Consider the following 24,876-nt stretch of genomic DNA (forward strand, 5'->3'; position numbering starts at 1 on the left):
AGACTGATAAGACAGACTGCTGGACTAAAAGTGCTGCCCCCACACCATAGATATACCTCCCCATCACAGATATATAGACACACTCCCACTCTGCAGTACACCTACGCATACATACATGAGGAGACATCAGTGGGTAATAGCACTTCTGTCCTGGAACAATTTTCTTGTGTGATGTTTGAATGAAAATCCACCTTCCACAGAATCTGCCTTCAGAACCATGTGTGACCACAAAGTGACAACCAGCAGGATTCTGTTCCCATGAGAACAAGAAGCTTGAGTTGTTCCCCGATTCATCTTTCCCTGCAGCATCGGGGCCGCGAAACCCGCCCCGCCCTCCCTCTCTTTATTTATTTCCCCCTTCTCCATGCCAAACGTGCAACGGTTGTGGGCACCTAACACTTTTGTTTTGTTTTTTTTTACCTGTGAGAGTAATGCAGTAAATAAAGAAAAAATAGATGACTTTCAGACTTTTCATTTTGCTTTCGAGCGGACGTTCCTTTTTAACTAACAGTTCAACTTCCGCCGGGTCAGAGCTCGTCCCTGGAAGAAGAAAAAAAAACACATACTGAAGAACACGTGTCGGCAGGCAGCCCCGGGAAGCCACCACTTCTAACTACTGAACTGAACTCAAAGCACGGGCCAGTGCTGGAAGCGTCATGACCCTGTCTTTGTACACTACTGAATTGAAGACCTCCCTTATGACCCCCTGAAGTCTGATTCATAGTTGGTTGTGCGCCAGTGTTGAGCACTGAAAATGGCCGATCTGCTATTTTCCTTGCACGACACGACGCGCAAACCAAGTGTAAAGGCCTTTGCAGACAGGGTGCGATTTTTCGCACGGAAAAAACGGACAATATAATTTTTTTAATTAACACATGGTTCTCAATGACCTCATGCACACCGGCTCCGAATTTACCGTGCGGCGATGTTCGATTTGTGCGTCCTTTCGCATGCGGTAAAAACTGATTGACTAATCGCACCCTGTCTGCAAAGGCCTTAAATCAGACTTTGACCCCCATTCCCCAAACCCTTTGGTTTTACCACCCCGCCTCCTCACTCAACTGTACTGAATGAACAGCAACCAGTCAACTTTGAGATGCCTGGAAGATATATTTATCTATATGCTAGAGCCTGATTTTATTGCCCCTGCATTTCTGAAATATTAACGTTGGGCCGAGACTGGAGGTATGCAGGAGGGGACGTGTGCGAGAGCAAGCATGCTCATTCCCCCTTTGACTGACAACCCTGCAACTGTACGTATTTATGCACTATTTAGCAACACAGAATCGCAGGTGGTAAATATCTGGGTATTGTTTATGGGAGGAAAATTCTCCAAAACCTTAGCAGGTCTGGTGATGACTGTGGAGATTTATTTTTTGTGTGTGATCAACCCCATAATCTTAAAGTGCTCATAATTTCCACCCAGTATGAAAAAACTAGTCTAATGCATCACACTGAAGTATTAGACAGCAAATCTTGTTTTAAATTAAGAGTATTTAAATTAAGAAATAGATCAGCGAAGAGTATATTCACAAACAAATGTTAAGGTTCAAATGATATTCAAGATAATTTTAAGGACAGATGTGTCAAATTACTGTACCGTTTATTGGGAGATTATTATTAACATGTGGTGCGTTTCATTGGAATCTTCTTGGGTCTGAGACCCTTGTCTGAAGCAGATCTTCCCGTTATCAGTAAGACTAGAGGGGACATGTGACAACATGTGGAGACTATAGGGACCAGAGGGTGTTCCAATTCACTCCTTTTTAAAGGGCCAGTGGCTTTTTAAGAAGCATGATTTATGAACTTGGGAGTCCTCTCAGTATAACCAAAACACTTGCTTCAATCTTTTGGTTTTTGAGCTATTAGAGGCAAAGTTGTTTTACAATACAGTTCATAGAAGGACTTAAATATGACCTTTTTATTATATAATATGGACTGCAGCCCAGTTGCTAACAAAATGTGTTAGCAACTGGGCTGCAGTCCATATTATAGCAGAAGTCGCTTATTAGAAGCAGAAGTTACTGGCATGTAATGCCAGCAACGTCTGCTTCTAATAAGTGACAGTGGTACAAGTGCTTTCTGGATGGTCCTAAAGTACTCCCAGTTCGTGGTAGACCAGATTATGTTTCTTAAAAACTCGAACAAACCCTTTAATTAGGTTTCTGAGAACCTTGGTGAGAAACAAAAGAGAAGGCAAGTTGGGAAACCTATTGGTGGAGAGCCACGATTTATGTGTGCAAGATGTGAATGGTGTGTGCTTCTGATGGCTGCCAGTGACACACAGTGACAGTGTGTGTGGTCGAGGGAGGAAGGGGGGGAAAAAACGATGGATTGATGGATGGATAAGATGGCAGGCTGGCTCTTCACAATGGTGGAACAAACAGCGAGAGGTTTCCACACAACATGTTCCGACAGTCCCAACTCCTTCCTATTAATTATATTCAACAACAAAACTACAAGTTACCCACACTAGTGTATAGGCTCTCCTCCTCTGTGACATAGCTTAGCAACTCCGTCACCTACAGTACTAAAAAGCCCTCCCTACCTTGGGCCTTCCTTTCCCTACCCCCACCCGCCCCCCCCCCCTGCTATATCCAAAGTTTTGTACAAAGGTTTTAAAGTGAATAATTCCCTTTTTATTTTATAATCTGAAATGTTATGTTTTTATAAATATTATTTATTATACAATGTATATATCTGTATGACTGAACTAAGATTATATATTTGAAGAACAATGTTGAGTGTCTCATGCTTTTGCTTTGTTAAACACAGGTACTTTATTTGAAATCACTGCAGGCTTGTTTTTTGTTTGTTTTGTTTTTTGGAGGGGGCATCAGTTAAGCAGATCTATGAGACCTGCTCTTCACAGACTCATGTATACTATAGTTGTTGCACATAACACTTATGAGCTCCTTTCTTTAAACTGAAGTTATGGTGTTCCAAACTGTGATAGAAAAGTGCTCCTTGCATAATAAATAGAATCATGCCATACAACCTCATCAAAATGTCTCCATCATCCCTAGGCGCAGAAGAGGTCACTTCCAAATTAGCTCTATATTTAAACCCAATTAAGTCGATGAATAGAGAAAATAGCTGATCTACAAGCTCACAAAAACAAAAAACAGTCCTATAATTCCCAAAATAGGGATGCCAGGGGTTAATGTGGTTAACATTTGACATTAGCAACATATTAGTCTTAATAGGACAGATGCATACAGTCAAAGTGAAATTGCAGTAGTATTGAAGTAATCAGCCATTCTAAGGTCTTTACTTGTACAGCAGTTATATTTTAGAAGACATAATTGTCTGCATCTTGGAAATATTAAGCAGAACCCATGAGGTTAGTATTTTGTTCAAGATGATTATGGTGCATTATAGTTACCTCATGTATGACACACATGGGATATTCCCACTTCAATATCAGCTGGTGAGCACAACCATCAACAGATGTTGTTGTGACGAATGCCCAGCATCCATACAGTGCACATCAGTTCTTTTCAAACTAGTGCACAAGGCACGTCAATAGGCAAAATCTCAAGGCACACATGTGTTCCGATCAAAAATAACAGATATGAAAGTTGAGCTTGTGGATCTGCCATTTTGGAAAATTTGTGGAATAAATAAATAAATAAAGCAAAAACATTTTAAATGTTTGCCTATAATGACATGCCGAGGTTGGAATTGGTCAAAATATATTTGGTTTATAGTGTTTAAAAGACATTTGTTTAAGGTATTGAATTGGGAAATGATAATCCAAAGCCACACCGTTTGGGAACACCCACAGTATCAGACAGACAACACAGTAAACACTTTCAATTATTTTTAGTTGTCCACATTTACTGTAACAATACACTTGCAATTCTTTGAAGAAAATGGGTTCTTGCTACATCCATGTCTCTTTCATTTTGCAAATAGTTCCATGTACCAAAAGGGCAAATGGCTAGAGCAAATAATATACAGTACAACAAACAGCTATTGGACAGAATTTATATTATCAGGGTCAGAAGTAATTAAATTTTTTAATGAAGTGACATTCTTTTCCCTAATTTAGTCAATATGCCAATTCCAGATTCCTGTGTATTCCAGTCCCTTGTCACTGCTGAAAATAGCGTATCTAGATAAGCAACTTTCAGCATGTGACTGCCATACAACGAAGTATAACCCTGTCATAAGTAAGGATCCAAAAGTGGGTGGCTTTAGAGTCAAATCAATTCAGATCCCTGTATAAAACCAGCTGAGAATGACAATGGTCTAGTCTAGTGTATAGCTCATACATTACAAATGAGTGCAATACACTGAATAAAGGCCTGTTATACATTCTTCTCCCACGGTGTACAGAGATTGCTCAACACAGAACTATTGTGAGGATTTGCCATGAAACCACAAAGTAAAAGGGATATGCTTACATTGAAAGATAAACCCATATCAAATCCCCTATAAGCTCATATTTACTATGATTAGGGTTGGCTTTAGATACAGGGAATTATTTATTGTTATGTTGCCTATACAGTATTTTTACGGTATGGCTCTTTAGGTCTAGGAGTCGTTCTATAAGTCTGTGTGTGTGAGTCCGGGCAAATTTTGCAAACCGCTGGACCGATCAGCGCCATATTTCTTGTGCACGCTACCAGCAAGTACCTCCACACATCCCCATATTGTGCATAATATGCATAATATGAAATTTAATATTTATATATAGTTAATTTCATAATGGAAGTGGATGGCAGTCAAATTGGGCTGAAACCTTGGCCAAACATGGAGTCATACATCAATACAACACGGATCTGGGAACCCATCGTCAAATAAAAAGGAAAAACAGCTCCGTTCTTGAGAGATTAATACAACACAGATGACGGATCATAGACTAGCGTGGCCATATGAAGTCTGAGATCGAAATGGAAGCCACCGATATTAGACGTCTTATGTCCTGTTTATATGTCCAAGGCATTTAAAATTAGCAGTATCAATATAGAACCGTTACTTAATAAGCAACATGACCACTTTTAATTTAAAAAATGACATTAGGCAGGTATTATAATTATGTGATAAGTTTAAACTACTAAACTTTTTTTCAGAATATCAGAATAATTCAGATCATGACATTGAAAAATTGGCAATCGCATAAAAGTGTTAAATTGACTTGTATTATAATATTATGTAAAACAAATGTAAGACTATTAATTATTAACAATTATCCATCATTCTTCAAAATACACAGTACAAAGTTTTCTTCTTTATTATTATAATATTTTACAGTACAGTTTTCAACAGCATGCCAAGGCACAAAAGACAACTCCAGTCCAGATATCCTTCACAGAAACCAACAGTAACATTGTGTGAGGTGGATTCCCTTCTAACAAAAGAAAACGAGTGAACACTTATTTTAAATAAGTAGTAAATATACTACAATTTGCATTCTCATTAGTATTATTAATTTAGCAATAAAGAAAATCTCACTGGCACAGCACACCTAGGTAATAAGACCAACCGTGGGTGGATGTGTAAGAGTCTTGGAATGATTATTGAGACCAAGTGCACACAAATATCATCAAATATAACAGCATGCGTGCATGTTGTACTCCACCCTATTCTGCTTTTATACATTAAAAAAACATGGGGGAGTGCTCAGAACGGCACATGTACATTACAAACCTGCAAAAACATAAAAAATAAAATTCAATATACACTGAGACCAGAAACAGTGCTTAGTTCTCTCAATATACTGTATAGTACACATCATAAAAAAGTACACATCTGGAGTGTTCATGTAACTTTGACAGTGTAAGAAAATAACCTGTACTAATCCGTTTTTACACTCTCAGAGTTAAACTAACACTCCTGATGTTAGTGTGTCCAGTCCACATAGTGTTGTAGAAGTAGTATAGTTGGTCACAGACACATGCGGTACAGAGAGCAGACTCAGGGATGGTAGGGTAAATAAGAGAGATCTCTCTTTCCAGCCACTCACAGGCATCCGCACCTTGGCAACTGAGGTGAGAAGACAAGTCAAAGTGGGAAGAGACGGGAATGCGAAGGAGACACGCGGCCGCCAGAAAGCACCTGTAATAGCTGACCTCTTTCTAGGATAACGCCACGTGCTAGTTCTATAGCGCCATTCTCTCGGGTTTTGCTGAGCAAGACCGTTTTCTCTGTGAGGTGTCTTGAAAGTTTTTCAAGAGACAGTGGGCAGTCTGTTCTCATGACTGTTATTTTTATGCGATTGCAGATAATCAACTCTTTTGGGAGATAAGATAGTGCCTGCTTGCTGGTTGTCCAACATGTCCAATAATGACCATCTTCTAATTGTGAGTCCTTTGGTGGCTGAATTGTCCGATCCTGGAATGCACGGTTGCGGTTGCAGGCCGAGCAAGTTAAAGTTGTGTTTGGGGGGTGGGTAGCAGGCAAGCACCGAGGCTGCCTCTGCTTTACAATACGGCTCCATCGTCTGTCTAGATCCCCAAAAGCTTATCAGAACCCAGCCTGAGGGAAACAATGAGAAAAAATATATACTGTACTGTATATGATGTACATTACAGTAGATTATCGTCCAAAACGTTTAATCTCTATCCAATTGGATCAGATTTGCATTTTGGGTAGTTCAAAACAAAAATCACTTTGATATCCAATTGGATCAGATTAAGCTTTAATCTGGATTATCAAAATCGTCAAAACAAAACAAGTTCTTTAGAAGTTTCGAACTACCGAGCCCTGGCATTAGTCACTGACCAAGCTTATCCAACAGAGGGCAGGCATATCAACCAAAGCCCATTAGGCAAGGGCTGGTCTCTCACACCAGAATCTTCGATTGCTACAGAGTCCATAGCTCCGCCTCGCAAAAGTTAATACAGAAAGCTACTATCCGTTTGTCATTTCCGTTCTTTCAAATATATATATTTTTATTTCCATTTCTGCTAAGCAGAAAAGCTATATAGGCATTGAGTCATTTGGTTTGAAGGCTTCTATAGGACCTATTTACGCGACTGCAAAGGCAAAACGGAATTCGGGGTGAGGTGGGACATCTTGCTTTATTTCCGATGTATTTTTAACTCTTCTGATGGACTGTTGAGTGAGATAGACTAGGCGAGGGCTGATGCAGCCATGCCCAAGGTTGGATAATGTGGGCAGCTCTACAGCTTGTAGATCCGATATTTCCGGTGCGAGACACAATGCGCAACCAAGTGTAAATCAGGCATAACTGCTCCCCAGGTGTATAAATGGCAGCCACTGCTCCCAATAGTTAGGATGGGTAAATGTAGAGGACAAATTCCATGTATGACAAGCAAATACCCCAACAACAACTTAAGAAACAATTATTATTATTATTAGAAAATGACTCTGGTGGAAGTCAAAGTCACCCATTAGAACATTGTTTCTCAAACGTTTTAAAAGTTTTTTAATATAAAACAATTGTATATTATCAAAGTATTCTACGGCACCCTTGGACTGGCACCGCAGCACCCACTTTGAGAAACCCACTTTGAGAAACCCTGCATTAGAATACCACTTGAGTAACAGACTTCTGATATTACCTGTAGCTAAGTAATTATCTGATATTAAATGTACTTAATTGAAGGTCAAAGTAAATACTGTTTTGATGACCATTTGCCTCAAATGTGAGGGTGAATTCCCTCATGGCCGACAAAGACAACATTCCAGCCCATAACTATTCCATTCACAGAAGCCCATGTACGTCATCAATAAGCCGTCGAGCAGTTTCTGACATCATCAGGGATCTGATGCATCTGCATATTTAATCACTTGGTCATAGTAGGCCCGTCACAATTATTACGTAATCATGTAATCGCAATTATGAAATAATCGCAATTATTTTTGCATAAATCGTCAAAATCGTTTCCATTTTGAAGAATTTTCACACATTTTCAAATATTAAAAATAGCATAGCACTTCGTGACGCGCTGTAAGCTTATAGATCAGCTATTTCTGATATTTTTACATGTATAAAAGTATTAAATATGTAAATCATTTCCATGTATTATTTGTCATATCTGCTCATATCTGCTTCTGAACAGAAATTTAAATTGTATTCATATGTTCCAATGTTTAATGCCAAACACACAATTAAATCGTTAATCGCAATTATTTGAGTGAGAATTAATCGTCAACTTAAATTTGTAATCGTGACAGCCCTAGGTCATAGCAGTGGGTACCGCACTGGGTACCTCTGAGAACGGGTACAACGGATACCCTGACAACAAGAACTTCTTGAGGGTTTGCATACATAAACAGGTGGGGCGGGAATTCCCAACTTGCATCGTCCCTGAGTAGGCCGGTGACCGTTTATATCTGTGGTAACAGGTACCGCACTGGGTACTCTAACCACGGGTACAGCAAGTACTCTGACAACAGGTGCAACGGATATTGCATAACCGGGGGTGGGTAATGCATTCTCAACTTGCATCGTTCTCGTCTTGCGTGGTCCCAGAGTAGCGGGAGTAGTTCACATAAATATGTGTAATTCTTGTTGTTATCTGCGCTGGTTCCACATTGAAGCCAAGCACTTGAAGGCGAGTGGATTTAATAATGCATGGAGGTACGAGCTCCACCGATGACCATATATCAAGGAAAGTAGGGTACTTACCCTCCTTCAGTTGTCAACAAGCTTAGGAACTTGCTAACTCTATATTCAGCATCCATCTGAAAGACAAAAAGACATAGCAGTTGTTTTTATACAACAGAAACACGGATGTTCACAGGACAGAAACAGAGGAAGTAGAAACTATCTCAGTAATTTGACGTTGTGGCGTTCCGGGTTCTCGGAGTTCACACATCAGTCTGAAGACAAGGGGAGAGGGGGGAGGGGGGGGAGTGCTTAAGGAGGAGGAGAAGGGAAGTGAAATTAATGGCAGCCTATGCAATAACTTATGTCGGGAATCGCCTGTGGCCGCTGGAGTTAAGACATGAGAGCAGTCAAGAACCGTCGGAATGAGAGGAAAAAAGATAAAACAAGGAGTGTGAAGAGAGAGAGAGAGAGGGAGGTGTGTGTGTGTGTGTGTGTGTGTGTGTGTGTGTGTGTGTGTGTGTGTGTGTGTGTGTGTGTGTGTGTGTGTGTGTGTGTGTGTGTAGTCAGTGCTGAGCGGCTGGCGTGCAGCATGTCTCGGCAGACACTTGGTTCATACTTCTTGAGGCTGACGACAGGGGGGTGGGGGGGGGGGCGTGGGTGATGAACACGGCTGCATTAGCGCATACCACAGCAATTACATATCATGCAGCCTCAACAAACAGGCCGTACACATCATCAACACGCCACAGTTACACAGCGCTGCGAGATTAACACCAGCCAGCCACCACCAGACCGAGACGCACGGCGCTCAGCTCTTTCTGCTGTGGCTGCATTTGTGCTGTCCCCTGTCATCAGTGAGTATTTCAAAGTTTACAGTCACAGCGACGGGAACCAAGGCATCTTTGGACGATCATATGTAGATGTTTGACCCTGGTCCATTTGACCCAAACCGTGAAAGTTGAAACCTGTTAACTGGTCAAAGGGGAATACCTTCTCATGAGCTCCCAAAGCTGAAGCCCAAATTTTATATAATCTGTGAATGATAAATCGCCAACCACAGTATCTCTAAACATATTTTTGGATCCGACCACGACCAAAACCCCAGCGATTAAGTGAGCAAAAACAGCCCAATCCGGTCAACTAGATGTTGTTGTGTTTGGCCATGAATGTCAGGTTCTAAAATGTATACATGCCATCTACAGTACACAGATTAATACAGAAAGTGTCTCTGCAAAGATGCTGGAGAGCAGTGGCAGTCACACAGCTTTGATCCTGATTCTATCATAGCAACGGCTTTGCTTTACCTTTTGACACCAACCATATCTGTCTGCCGTCATACTGTAGCAATCTTGAGGCAATTAAAGTATATTGAGCTGAACTATAGTGTAAAAACATTAACGGTTCATGGGAAGGCTGTTCTCATGAGTAACATCCCTGCTCTTTACAGCTTGGGGGTGGGGGAGCTGTGGCGATAATGGTTTTTCTGAGCTATGAATGTATTGGACCCCGATCCACTCCACAAATCATGGCGAAAGCCACACTGTTTTTCATTCCAGCTAATTGATGACAGTTTGTTGTGACTGAGTTAGAATCTGTTGACTGGCGAGAATGCTGGACCAGATGTCTAGAAAGAGGAAGGGCAGGCTGGCTGGTTGGCTGACTGTCAGACCTCAGATACTATAGTAGCTCGAATACATTTCATGGGTGTGTACGGATCTTTGTGAATGCAGGTTGTTTGGCTTCAGCACAATACAAAAAAACAAAACAAAAAATCTGTTACACATGTTTAGCAAAACATATATTGAGATATATTTCAGCTGGGATATTATATACTAAAACAAAACTCTCTGAAATGCATTCCATTTGACCTCAACTACTGTTTGTATATTGCAACCACTGGATGTTGTCAGAAAATTAACAGAGTTTGTTGAAAACACAGTCAAGTTCTTCGCATACACAAGAGATCCGCTCTGATTGGTCACTTCTATTTTGTCACCTAAACCAACGACCTCTCACAATCTCACAAACAGATTTCTTTGTTTTCCTACTGCCAGGTTTTCCAGATGTTCTGAATAAGACCATGCATGTTGTGAACATTTCTTTATCTCAGCGTTTTGTTGTTTGAATCACATGGGAACAACCTATGTGCAGGAAAACATTTTGAATCTTTTTTTTCTACACAGAAAGCAGGAAAGCTGGGAGGGAGACATAACAGTATATAAGAAGACTGCTACAGCATTCAATCCTAGGTCAAGTAAAGGCCACATATGGCTGCAGAGATAAGGGTCTTAACCCCTTACACCATGAACAAGCACTTGAATAGATTATTGTCCTTGGGCCTCACATTGCTGCCAACTGCTGGGTGCACAGCCTATCTACAACACCCAACAAGTTGGCTCGACTGTCACTTCACTACACAGCCAATTCTGGAATGTTAATTCAACTCTGACAGTGAACGAGACCATATTTATACTCTCAGAGTTGAATTAACAACTCCGGATTTTACTGTGTAACACCATGTGTGTGTCTTTCGCTCTCTCTCTCTCTCTCTCTTTTACCTGTACAGCCATTTCAATGAGCATGAGAAGCTTCTTAATTCCAATCCACAGCCGCTGGCCCTTGACAGCCTTGGCAATGCAGCCCCTCTCCTTCTCTTGGAAGCTGCCCAGCAGCTGTAGGGAGCAGAGACACAAGAGACAGGAACATGTTAGCAAAATGTTAGTGAGAGCCAAATAATGCCTGGTTTATGCATGGTGTGTGGCTGCATAATCTATGAGAGAAAGAGAGAGAGAGAGAGAGAGAGAACTTCAGGACTTTTCAGACGGGGGGTGACAACGCCTGCGTTCTCGCTTGGATCTGCGCGGTACACAGACACACAATCAATCCGCGAGTAAACGGCAGGCGATCTACAATGCGTCAGTTTATCAGGAGTGCGCCCGCTTGTCGATCCGTCTGTCAGATTTCCCGCACCTACCTACCTATCCCAGTGTCCATGTGTATGTGACAGTGTGTGTGTGTGTGTGTTTCACCTCACCTCCAGGGCTTCTACCAGCTGCTCTCCTCTGGAGATGTTGGGAATGTGGATGGTGGTGCTGAAGGCATCCAGCATCTCCATCTCCTGCAGGACGTCCTTACGACTGGTGGTACCAATGATAAGCAGCTTACGACCCTGGAGGAAACATACACACACACACACAGACAGGTTAAATATGTGATGACTCAACGTTGTTGTGTTTTACCTGTGGCTGTGACTGGTCAAGTTGGAAAGTTGGAACCACGTGTCATTCAATACGGGTTCCTTCCCACCATTCACCAATGTACCATGTTGTATAAGGGCCTTTATTTAATGAACTCAGACTTCAGAATAACACAGACTGACAGCAACAGAGAGAGAGAGAGAGAGGGGGGGGGAGAGAGAGAAAGCGAGAGCGAGAGAGAGAGTTGAAACAGTCAACAATGTGGAAGGAATAATAAGAATTATCTTGACACTGAATTTTAAGAGACACTGGGTGAGTTCTTGGAGCAACGGTTGCAGTCCTTACAGGAAAAGTTGCCAGGAGAGAAGAGAAGGGAAGAGGCAGAGAAGAGGCAGAGAAGAGGCAGAGAGGAGTGAGGGGGATTATGGCGTCCGGCTGCCCCCCCATGGCGCGGGGGGTTGTGCTGCTGCATGCAGATGAGGTGCCACACAGGCGGTGGTGCTGCCAGGTCCCGGCTCTCTCACAGAGCCCATTCTCCTGCTGGTCCCCCTGGCCTCCCCCGGCCCCGGGCACCCTGCTGGGTCCAGCGCTTTACAACCTCAGAGGAGCACTGCAGCCAGGCATTCAACACCCCCCCCCCCCCCCCCCCCACCCCACACACACAGTACAACAACAGGCCCCGCGCCACTTCTCATGCACGTACAGCCATATAGTGGGCTATGCTCTCATTCACAAAACCCTGGTGACAACAGAACGGGGTTAAAAACAGACTCTCGCACACACACACACACACACACACACACACACACACACACACACACACACACACACACACACACACACACACACACACACACACACACACACACACACACACACACACACACACACACACACACACACACACACACACACACACACACACACACACACACACACACACACACGAGAAATGGGTCTCTCCACCACCACCATTCAAGTCGGAGCACAACGGGCCTACACCAAAACACTCGCTAATAAGCGTACACTCACACACACAGTCACACACACATGCCAGCCAGCAGCCAAAGAGCCCCTTACAGCTCCTGGGAATAGGCTGTGCTGTGGAGATCAGGGAGGTCTGCTGCCCTCTTTCTGCCTCCGCCTGAACAGCAACGTTACAGTGAGCACAGCAGACACGAAGGAGATATAAATGATCATCTGCCGGATTCACCTTTGGAGGAGGTTTCTTCAGCAGAACCAGCAGGGCTTGCAGGACCAGGTTGGAGAAACGAGGGCCGATCGGCACGTAGTCTGAAAATACAATACAAAGATGTTGAACATTTGAGGAATTTTTTGATTGATTGAATGCTGCATTAACATGTTTGTTGACAGTACGGCTCAGTACAGTCAGACTGTTTACCCATCGGTGAATGATAATTCTAAATCCGTGATCAGCACTGCTTGCTTCCTTGTTGACATCTACATTGGGCCCGATTCTCTAAGCTGTTTACACCCATATTTTGAATGTAAAGGAATTTACGCAACTTCCCACGTTAGTAGTCTGATTCACTAAAAAAAATTAAAAGGTCAGTGAGTTTTGCAGGAGGGCCGCTCTTTCTCACATCTGCTCGGAGGCATGACTTATGGGACCAAAGCTTGCGTATGTCATTAGAATGCCTTATTCTTCATGCAAAATCAATTACAATAGTGCCAAACCTCAAATAAAATATTTATGTGCCCAACATTTGTCAACACATATAAAAAAGAAAGAAAAAAGATGTCAACGATCTATTGCTTGGAATGCATATTATAGACATGATGCAAAGATTTTGATTTCTTTTCAGTTGAGCATTTACAGCTGAATTATTAGGCGTGTTTGCCGTTTTTGCAAGTTTGGCCACAGTTTCCCTATTGGACTTTCATGCCAACTCCAATTAATTTATAGTATTGACTATCACATGAACGCAGTCTTACCTTGATGAGGATACAGTATGGATGAAATCTAGCTGTGTCCATTACTCCATTTCCATTTACGATGTAGGAGTAGGACAGTGGAGGGTTCGTCCAAAGGATAGATTCCCCTCAGTAATCAATAAAGCTCTGATAAACAATTATCGGATATTGGCGGATTCCATTTACCTCGGCAAAGGTGAGTGAGCAATTGTTCAGTAGAAAGGGCTTATTTAATATCCATTCCAAGTTGTATTAGCCTTTGGTCGTGAGGTTAAACTTTGAAAACAAACTTCTTGTTCTCATTACACGTGAGAGTTGGCTATTACATTATTAACGTTCGCTTGTGCTGATCTACAAGTTGTCATGCGGTGTGTCCCGCCGCGTTGTAAGTTTGTAGATCTATCTATTTTGAAGCGTGATGACGTTTATGGTCTGACGTTGGAGTTCCCGGTTGCCTTTTATGGTGTTAAATGGGGCCTGGATGATCTACACGGGAGCGCGCTTGTGACTGTCAGGCAAACATTTGTTGAGATTGCGCTTATCGAAAATACGCACCCCTTTAGTCACTTTATTTAGGCACTATTTACGAACAGCTTAGTGAATCAGGCACATTGAGTATTAAGTATTAAGTGCACATTTTCTCGTTTCTATGCTTTACCCACAGGTGTTTATAACTGACATGGATATGAAGCACCCTTAGCGCAAAATAATATGATGGTAGTTTCTATAAAGATGGAGCCCTCTCCTCTCCTTGGTCATATTCCCGCAGCTGCGTACCACAAAAAACAAGGGCCTTACCCAACAATCGCTCAATGTCATCCACCACAACGCAGCTCAGCTGGGACTTATAGGCATCTTCAAATATCTGTCACGGACAGGAGACATAAATACAGGTCAGGGACAGAGAAAAACATTGGGGAATGTGCGTGTGTGGTAAGCATTCATCTGCACGATCATAAACTACTAAAACCATTGTTCTGTGATTAAAGTGGGAGTCACTTAAATAGCAGTTTGGGAATTTGGTCTTTAAACAGGCTTCCTGCTAAATTGACCCACTCCGAATGTCCATATATGGGTTTTCTTAGACTTCATTTTTCTTGACCAAACTGAAATATTTTGGGTGTTCAATAGAACTTAGGCCAACAAAGGCAGAGCAACTGTCAATCTACAGCTGAATATTTTGCTGTCCCTTCAATAAATGTCACAATATGTGAAATAACAATCGGGACGAAACAATTCTTCCATAAGCCAAATGCAACTTCACACAGAAAATGTATAGACCATTTGCTAAGCTCCGCCACCCTATGTTAGACAAACTGCCTTGATTTTGACAGCTTGCCCATTGACTTGCATTGGAATATCAAGGATTTTCCGCATAAAATAATTGATTTCTGGAGCCAGAGGTAAAACAATATATATGCATGCCATTACTATTTCAACAAATCAAATACAGGCAAATGTTTATCAGTCCCAAGAAAGAGGGATCTACCGCATCTAATATCAATCATTATCACCCGACAGGAGTGCTCGTGTACCACACGGTAATTAAAGGAGTAGTTCACCCAAAAGATTACTTATTTTCTATCAATTACATACCCCATGAAGCCTTGAACTCATGGAGATTTTTTTTTTTGTCGCATTCCTGAGCCAATTTGATGACGAGCGGAGACTCAATTGAGTCTCCTACTGACCAGCCATCCGGTCATCAAATTATTGGCTCAGGAATGTGACCAAAACTGAATAATCTCCATGATTTCAAGGCTTCATGGGGTGTGTAATTAATAAAAAAATATTCTTTTGTATGAACTACTCCTTTAATTGCAGCTAATAAATAGACAAACAAATGAATAACCACTTTAAAAAGGGATAGTTCACCCCCAAAATGACTTTTGCTCTATCGATTAGTCACTCCATGGAGACTTGAATTCATGGATATTCTTTAGTTTCTGGCGCATTCCTAAGCCAATCATTTGATGACCGGCAGCAGTTCCGGTAGGAGACACAAAGAGTCTCCTTTGTGTCTCCTACCGGAACCGCAGCATACCGTCTCCTGGTCAGCAAATTATTGGCTTAGGAATGAGACAAAAACTCAAAAATCTCCATGGGGTGACTAATCGATTTTTGGGTGAACTATCCCTTTAACTAGTGGTACATTGCTCCATGATTGCTCCAACACTCCTTTTGGAAGTCCCAGACTGCATCAGAAATATACATCTGTTACCAAAAACAGCTGAAACAACACAATAAAGAGTGATAGTAAATCCTCAGTGTTATAACTTTTACAGCCTCATTTCAATTAACACATTGGGTGCCAGAGGTTTATTAAAATATTATACTTTGAGTGCCAGGATTTTTAACAATTTTTGAACCTTTTTCAAGTAGTCACAAAATATTTTCAGTGATCACCGTCCTCACGGTGATCCCCTCATTACACACATACAGGTCTCGTACAATCGGGGGAAAAAAATTAAAAACATTCGGTAATCCGTTCCATAGTTGCAGCCAGTTGAAAATAGTTAAATTAACATTGTAAAAAAAAAAAGTACACAGGAGCCGAGATACAGGTTTTTGAAGTCATAAGTTAACCAGGAGGTGGATTGGAGTCTAAATCTTGTAGGAGTGATATCTCCTGTTGCTGTGAAGGAAAAAAAAAACGTATACTGTATTTTGGCACTCAACGTTAGTATGGCCAAAACCGTATATATACGGTTTTGGCACCCAATGTGTTAAGAGAGGATTTTACAATGTGGGTAAGTAAATGTGAGGATTGGAGGTCCAGGTTTTAACCACAGAACCATCAGCAGGCGCCTGGTCATCACCTTTTTGATGGCCTGACATTTGGCGATCTCCGAGTGTCCTATCATCTTGTCTGGAGAGCAGAACTTGATGTAAGGGAACTCCGAGTCTTCAGAGATCTTGGCGGCCAGGGCCGTCTTCCCACTGTTAGGAGGACCTGGTAGAAATACAAGGGACACATGTAATTCCACAGTGGTCAAATTGATGACTGTAATCGCTGAAAGTGATTTTTGTGATAGGGTTTATGGAATATGAAGAAATGGTTGAATAGCAGCTGTACCTAATTATAATCATCAATTAGTTGAGGTTCTATTTACAGCACCCCATGTTGTTTTTTGCTTTTTTTAGGTGTCTAGTATGTTGGACATTTTGTTTGTATTTATTGATTTGACTGTTCTGCATGTAGATAGATAGATAGATAGATTTGTATTATAGTGTCCTGCACCACGAGATGCCCAGCCCGCACGGGCTTATAAGACACTCACACAATGTACATAACACCAAGATACACCACAAACAGAATACATAAACATTTTGATTGTCCAAGCTGTGGGTTACGGGTACATCGTCCTCCACCGCAACTGCATGTCAATGTTTTGACTATTTTCAGCATTTTTCAATGCCATCCTAAAATTGCTATGTCCTCACAGGTATAGCAATACAAACATGTGTGTGTGTGGGTGTGGGTGTGGGTGTGGGTGTGTGTGTGTGTGTGTGTGTGTGTGTGTGTGTGTGTGTGTGTGTGTGTGTGTGTGTGTGTTCCCTACCCTCCAGCAGTACTGAGACCAGTGGTGTGCGGTCGCTGTTCTTGGTCTGCTGCACCAGCAGCACTCCGTCGTCCAGCACTGCAGACACTGGGTCTCCCCATCGGATGATTCCGTTCATGATGTAACTGGCATAATCCTCCTGGTTCGTACCGAATGCCTGGAGCCACATACATTACATAGATCAGCGATTCTCAACCCTTTTCATTTCTAGGACCACCAATTTTATATATAATATTTGATACAATAAAAATGTGTATCACTCGGACCCCAATCTGCACTGTAAAATCCTCATTTAACTGAGAGTGCATATTTGTATGGTTGGCAACCGTACAATTGGAACCAAATGGACCTCTACGGTTCCAATTGTACGGTCAACCGTACCAATGTACACTCTAAGAGTTACTGACCCAAAAGGGTACATTTGGATTCCTTTTGGTCTTCTGACCTGGCGTTGAGAAACAGTGCATTAGATAAAGGCCCAAAAGGTATTGAATGTTTTAAATTATTAAAAGAAAATTTCAACCCTAGTGTGGAATAATAAATTTATGTTTTGGTAAGCCACTTGATTGACGAATTGAATACAATTCGCGTGCACATCCAACACTTACAATTACTGCATGCATATTATATATACCTGTATATATACAGTATACAGTATATATACCGGTACAGTACACACACACACACACACACACACACACACACACATTACATTACATTACATTACAGTCATTTAGCAGACGCTTTAGCAGACGCTTTTATCCAAAGCGACTTACAATAAGTGTATTCAACATAGGTAGGGAACGAAAACTACTAATCACCAGAAGTCTTTAGTGCATTTTCTGCAAAAACAAGCAACCAAGAGTATACCTAGCGCTAAGGTAAAAGTGCAATATATCAGCTACCTATTTCCTTAAACAGATGAGACAAAATAGCTAAATCAAATGAGCATGAGCTAAAACAAATAAGTGTATCGACTAAACAAGATCCAATAAACAATACAACAATAGAACACACACACACACACAGAAAGACAGACAGAGAGATAACTTACAGGTTTGATGTCGTTGTTCAGTGAAGCCAGGAAGTCGTTTCTATCCACTTGCAGCTTCTCTGCCTTCTCCATGTCCACCTCCACTGTGGTAGTTGCCTAAAAAAACACACACAGGTATAGAATGAGCTACTGAAGACATTGCTGTAGACCGGGCCTCGGGCCTCTTCAACTGGCAGCCCACGGGCCACATCCGGCCCAGAAGAAACCTCAAGAGTGGCCCAGCAAGCTTGAGGCTATTTTAACATTTGAATTGTGTCAAGTCTTTTTGATTCCTTGTTTCACACTCAACAAAGAACAAAGAATTGTTTTTAAGATTAAAATAAATGCATGAAAGACACATGCAATAAGATATATGGATAATCTGACTCCGATTATGAATCATAAGGAGGCGAGATAGTTGTACCTGAGGACGTAATGACAGCTAGCCTACAGCTAGCGTTAACTATTCATAATCATCTCCTTTAATAAGAAAACTACTAGACTAAAAACCTTCCAAAGGGGGAGTGAGACCTGTCCTTCTAATGGATTTTAATTGACTGGCAGTGTTTCTATCATTCATAAAATCATCGTATTCATTGTGCAGAACGTAAAAAAACGTAAAGAAAATAGCATTGTAGCTCTTTGATAGGCAGATACAACCTTTAGTCCCACACTAAAATCGTATGTGACGTTTGTGGGCGTTCCTGTCCATCTCCGTGTGGAGCTATCCTGAATCAACATACACATGTAAATTGAGCTTTTCACACATTAACGCTTTTCACACATGAAAACTCTCGTTGCTCACTAATTGACATCACTCACAGTCAGATTTATTTGTCACATCACAGGTTTACAGGTGTAAATTAGTCTATGAAATTCACTTATTGCCATTTGCAATGGTAGGCAGATCTTTTTCACGTTTTATATTTTTGAAATATTTAACTTGCACTTTATCATGGAAGTCAATAGAGCTTGGATCGGGCTGAAACCTTGCTCAAACAGGGAGTCATATGTCACAGATACGTCATAAACAGGCCACATGAAGTGTGAGATCCACATGAAAGCCAAACTGTTATTAGACGTCTTGTTTTACTTCTATCTATACCTAAAATATCTACATCTACATTTTCTGGTTTTAAAATCTGGCCCAACTGAATGAGTAATAGTCCGTCAGTAGATGAACTCTTTGAACTCCTCCATTCAACAGAATGTCAATGTGACAGAAAGGACCAGAGGAGAGAGAAGGAACGCTCTGTAAAGCCTGTGTCTGTCACATGTCAACACCCTCTAATATGGGCCCTTCGCTTGCGTGTAGGAGTGTGTGTGTGTGTGTGTGTGTGTGTGTGTGTGTGTGTGTGTGTGTGGTCAGAAGAACGCTTAAGAAATGACCACCTCCCCACTGCCTCTGTGGATTTTAACCTGCACACCTGATAAATCACTTAAATGGACACACACACGCACCTGGACTCTCTATCATAGACGGATGCGCACCCCAGAGGCAAAAACAAAGGGGAATGGGTTCCCAGATTGGTTAAAATGCACCCTATACAATAATATATATATTCTACTGTGTATACTTTATTTATTTTTAATTTTTTGACGTATTTTCATTTTTCATTGCAATTGTGTCTTATTTGTTTGTATTGTCCTTTGTGTTAATGGTACAATGAGATACCAGGGTTGTGGCTCTTTCGGAGCGGGAACTTTGGGTGGGGTGGGAGGGGTAACATACATTCACTGTTTTTGTATGCCTTTTGTTATAGACCTGTATGTGAAAATATAAAATAAATAAAAACCTTGAACAAAAAAAAAAAGCACTCTATACAGTTTTGTGTATAACAGGAGGGGGAGCCTCAACCTGAAGTCCCCACCAGTAACAAAAGCCTACACAGTAAAGTCATCAAGTGTTAACTAAATTCTGTGTACAGTTGCTCCTGGCAGGTGGATCAATGTGAATCTTTCATTTTAGAGTCTGACCTTGATGTGTCTATTCATGGCCGTGGACTGGGCAGCCCTGACCAGGCCCTCCAGCTCAGCGCCGCTGAAGTTCTTGGTCTCCGTGGCCAGCTCCTCGATGTTCACGTCGCCCGCCAGCAGGTTGTGCGCGCGCATCTTGGTTGTGTGGATGTTGAGGATCTGGAGGCGACCCTTCTCATCTGGCAGGCCTGGGAGGAAGTGTTAAAGGAAAGTGTGTTACAATGTTTGTGTCAAAGTAGTGGTGGTGGTCGTGTTGTTTTCTTTGCACAAGATGACCTAGAAGGAGTTCTAGGGAGGGAAGAGGAAATTATACTGACTGCAATATAACAATGTATTTCACTCTGCCTAGACAAGCCACATTTTGCATTTGGACCCTGCAATATGTCCCTCTATACCGTCTCGTCCCTCAGCTTCTTACCTATCTCCATCTTCACCTCCAATCGACCAGGTCTCAGTAGCGCCTCGTCAATCAGGTCAGGTCTGTTAGTCATTCCTGAGGAGACACACAAGGAGAATGATAGAGGGGTGGAGAGAGGAGAGGAAAGTGAAAAACTGTTCAGATAAATCATCAGGTATGATAGCTGCTTTCCCCAAACTCAGATACTACTGACTCCAATATTTTCTACATTCATTTTCAAATGGTTAAATTGAACACTATATACACACACGCACACACACAGTATACAGTATACAGTATGTATAATTAATTACCAATGACCAGGATGTTGTTGAGCTGCTCCACTCCATCTATCTTGGAGAGTAGCTGGTTGACCACAGTGTCATGGACCCCCGTACTGCCGGCCATACTGCCACGCTGCTTGCAGATGGCGTCAATCTCATCAAAGATGATGATGTGAAGGCCGCTGTTGGAGCCCAGCTACGGCACACAAGAAAATGATGGAAATCAACAAAAGACATAATTAAGACTTTTCCTTTGTAACCCTGGTTCTCTGATAATATGAGTGAGGTGTCTCACTATGGGAAACGCTCCCTATATTATCCTCAGAAGCACTATATCGCGCGTCATGACACATGGGTGCCCCGCTCACCCACTTATTATATAAGGCCCACCCTGGTGTATGATATGATTTAAGGGGCGGCCATAGCTGAGTGGTTAGTGAGCCCGCCTAGGGAGCCAGAGGCCCTGGTTACCCCAGGTACGATCCCAGGCCAGGCCAGCATATGTGTCGATGAAATGAAATTTGTCCCTGAGCAAGACTCTTAACCCCTAATTGCTCACAGGCCCTCATTGGAAACAAGCCCGCAAGGACTTTCATGAACGTCCTGTTAAAAGGAATTATCCTTATCCTGATATCTCGTCATTCAAAATAAGCACACCTCTTCTGCGCTTCACGCCACTTACAGTCAGAAAGGGTCCTGGTCGATGGGGCCCTGGCACACTGAACAGCGGCAATCCCATCGTGGGGAAGCCCCACTGCATTCAGAGGCCAATCACACCGCGCCAGGCATTCCGGATGAAAATGAAATATCTCCCTGCGTGCCTGAGAGACCCAGTCTTGGCATAGCGGGAGAGGCCACGGCTGTCCGTGGAGAAGGGGAATGAGTAACACAACTTGTATGTATTTATTTATTATTTTTTGTCCAATTAAAATTCTAATCATAACCTTATTGGGTAACACTTTACTTAAAGGTCGGGTCTATAATGCGTTATAACCGCACTTATAATGCATTATAATGCACTTATAATGCTTCATAACACTCGTTATAAATGCTTATAATTATGCATAACACCTTATAACAAGGTTTATGAAGTATTATTACTTATAATAATATAATGTATAAGTGCTGGTCATAATGCATTATAATGCACTTATAATGCTTCATAACTCGTTATAAATGCTTATAATTATGCATAACAACTTCCAACAAAGACACTTTATAACTGACTAAGTTAAGGTAGTTATAATGTGCTGTTCCACTTAACGTATAATGCATTATTTCCAACACTTATAATACATCATAAACATACATGATTATAAACATTTATAACGAGTGTTATAATGCCTTATAAGTGCATTATAATGTGATAATAATGCATTATAGACCCGACCTTTAAGTAAATCGTTACCCATTAGGGTGCCAGTTTCCCTATTTTGGACATTATTGTCGAAAATGTTCAAAGATCTTCCAGCATTAACAAATATTTATTTATAGCAGATCTACAAGCTCACAGCTTATCGAGCCAGGGGCTATCGCTATTTGAGGGTCCCATGCTCTAGAACACTGTGCCACCCTCAGGAGTGGAAAGACAGATGGAAGATTGAGAGAGGTGGGAAGTTATCTGTCCATCTATGGCCCTGTCAGTCTGTAGAGCTAGCATTTAAAACAGCTGTGGACCTGGCCTTATTACTTGCTGGATGTGTGTGTGTGTGTGTGTGTGTGTGTGTGTGTGTGTGTGTGTGTGTGTGTGTGTGTGTGTGTGTGTGTGTGTGTGTGTGTGTGTGTGTGTGTGTGTGTGTGTGTGGACAAGAGGGGGAGGTGAGGTGAGACAGTGATGGTCGGGTTTGGATGGTGGGACGCTTGCGACGAGTTTGCGCATTCATTTTGTCTCGCACCGAAAATAGCTGATCTACAAGCTCCAAAAAGTGAGACACCGGCGCGCACCTATGTATAAATCAGGCGTCACTCTTCACCACCTAATGAGAGGCCAGGTTATCTTTGACCTATCCTCAGACCCCCTCCACACACACATACACGCACACACACACACGCACACACACACACACACACACACACACACCCCCCCAGGCAACCGCGCATTTTACTATGCGTGCCGTTATGTCTGTGTGCACGCACGTTTATATGCTTACTTGCACACACACACAAACTTACACCTGTGCTTGCACATAAACGCGCACTAAGACACAAAAGCCAGAACTTTACCTCAAGTTATTATAACCACGTCTGGCTAAAGGGCAGATCTCTCCACTCCTGCAGAAATTAGCCTTCTCTGTTTGGATAGAGGCGATGCTTATCAGGGATACACAGGCGGAGTGGGAGAATATTGACCAGTGCTAGGAACGGGCTGTGAACAAACTCCTACTCGCTTTGACTTTTCATCTGATACGTTCATAATTGCCAAAGTTCAGCAAAAGGCACAGGACTGTACCTACTACCTAATAGTATCTGGAAAGAAAAAAACACTGTAAAACATATCGCTCGCTCACTCACTCATCAACAACTGTGTGTGGTGTGTAAGGATTTTGCCTGTAATTTCTATGTAGTCGTGGTAGAATAGGAATCTTTCGTCTTTTTCTTGTTCCGTTTTGGTTTCATCTGGCTGTGATTTGGCTTCTCGAGCAGGCGGCAGCACTTACACTAATCTCATTCAAGTTTACGATGACAATAGTAGACGTTTTTTACGATTACATAAAAATGGCGCCTAAGTAGTGCTTTTTAATATCACACATTCTCAGCGGTGGCGGTTGTATTGCTGTGGGGGACAAAATCATTGTTGAATGAAATGCGAGTGTGTGTGTGGTCAGCAGTGGAGATACCCCGCACACCAGTGTTCCTGTGCTAGAAACCCTCAAAAAACTGTCCACACTCTGAGATCAATGCAAAAAAAAGTTGTCTTTAATTTAAGACATCTGTTTCCAACAGTGCTTAAGTGCAAAAAAAAGTTTGTAAAGCAGCAAACGTTTCAGTCCTCGACTATCATCAGTGCTACTAGTGTGTGTGTGTGTGTGTGTGTGTGTGTGTGTGTGTGTGTGTGTGTGTGTGTGTGTGTGTGTGTGTGTGTGTGTGTGTGTGTGTGTGTGTGCGCGCATCTGTGTGACAGGTCTCACCCTCTTCTGCTCATCCTCTGCATCTGCAAACAGTTTTCTGATGTTGGCCTCGGACTCTCCCACGTATTTGTTGAGGATCTCAGGCCCGTTGACGATCTTTGGCTCGCGGGCGTTGAGCATCTTGCCTATCTGGCGTGCCATCAGCGTCTTACCACAGCCTGGGGGTCCATACAACAGAATCCCCTTCACGTGCTTACAGCCTGGAGATGACATACACAGCCAGGGCTATAAAACTGAACAGGAACCTCTATTTCTTAAGACTTTTCTACATGGAAGCCGACAAGAACCCTTGTGTATGTAAAACGCCAAACTAGAAATTTATTTCATTAAAATGTAACATACGGTAATACGTTTAGGATCAAATATTCTCCTCAGGGCCAACTGTGTTGTGCAACACTGTGTGGTATATTAATGTCTCTTGGTGTGCTTTGGAACTGAACAAGCCCATATCACCACACAGACGGAAGACGGGATCACCAGACGGCAGACACCATTTGAACCATTAGCTTCATTCCTCGTAAACACGACAAACTCTCCAAACAGGGAGTAAACTGGTTCCAACAGCTCTCATTGTAGCGAGCCATCACTTCCCCAACATATTTCTGCTCCATAAAGACCACGTCTGGAGAATGACAGAGTGGTCACAGTGCTTCAGTCCACCAGGTCTGGACAGCATGGCTCCTTTAATGGCTTATTGCACCTGTTTAATGACATTTAGCCTAGACTAATTGCGAGAGGCCTCAGATAACCATCTGAGCTGCCATTTGGGGCCGCAGAAGGGAAGGCAGCCAGGATGACAGGTGGGGGAGTGAGAGAGACGGCGAGGTAGTAGTGGTGG

The 24,876-nt window shown here is 42.2% G+C and overlaps 1 protein-coding gene across 1 annotated transcript in view; it reads right to left on the reverse strand.

The window, feature by feature from the left end:
- Positions 1-5,204: 5,204 nt before the first annotated feature.
- LOC308105479 (vesicle-fusing ATPase-like) overlaps positions 5,205-24,876 on the reverse strand; it is a 32,680-nt gene continuing 13,008 nt past the window's right edge. The window contains exons 9-21 of the mRNA XM_080456220.1: positions 24,039-24,238; positions 20,941-21,106; positions 20,648-20,722; positions 20,230-20,417; positions 18,274-18,369; positions 17,220-17,376; positions 16,476-16,609; positions 14,455-14,521; positions 12,935-13,014; positions 11,559-11,693; positions 11,083-11,196; positions 8,603-8,658; positions 5,205-6,483 (exon numbers count right to left, since the gene is read on the reverse strand). Coding sequence (XP_080312346.1) covers positions 6,453-6,483; positions 8,603-8,658; positions 11,083-11,196; positions 11,559-11,693; positions 12,935-13,014; positions 14,455-14,521; positions 16,476-16,609; positions 17,220-17,376; positions 18,274-18,369; positions 20,230-20,417; positions 20,648-20,722; positions 20,941-21,106; positions 24,039-24,238 — 1,499 coding nt within the window. The 3' untranslated portion in view covers positions 5,205-6,452. The remainder of the gene's footprint in view (positions 6,484-8,602; positions 8,659-11,082; positions 11,197-11,558; positions 11,694-12,934; positions 13,015-14,454; positions 14,522-16,475; positions 16,610-17,219; positions 17,377-18,273; positions 18,370-20,229; positions 20,418-20,647; positions 20,723-20,940; positions 21,107-24,038; positions 24,239-24,876) is intronic.

This window comes from Gymnoscopelus braueri (assembly GCF_963280865.1).
Source record: "Gymnoscopelus braueri genome assembly, chromosome: 17".
Taxonomy (NCBI): domain Eukaryota; kingdom Metazoa; phylum Chordata; class Actinopteri; order Myctophiformes; family Myctophidae; genus Gymnoscopelus; species Gymnoscopelus braueri.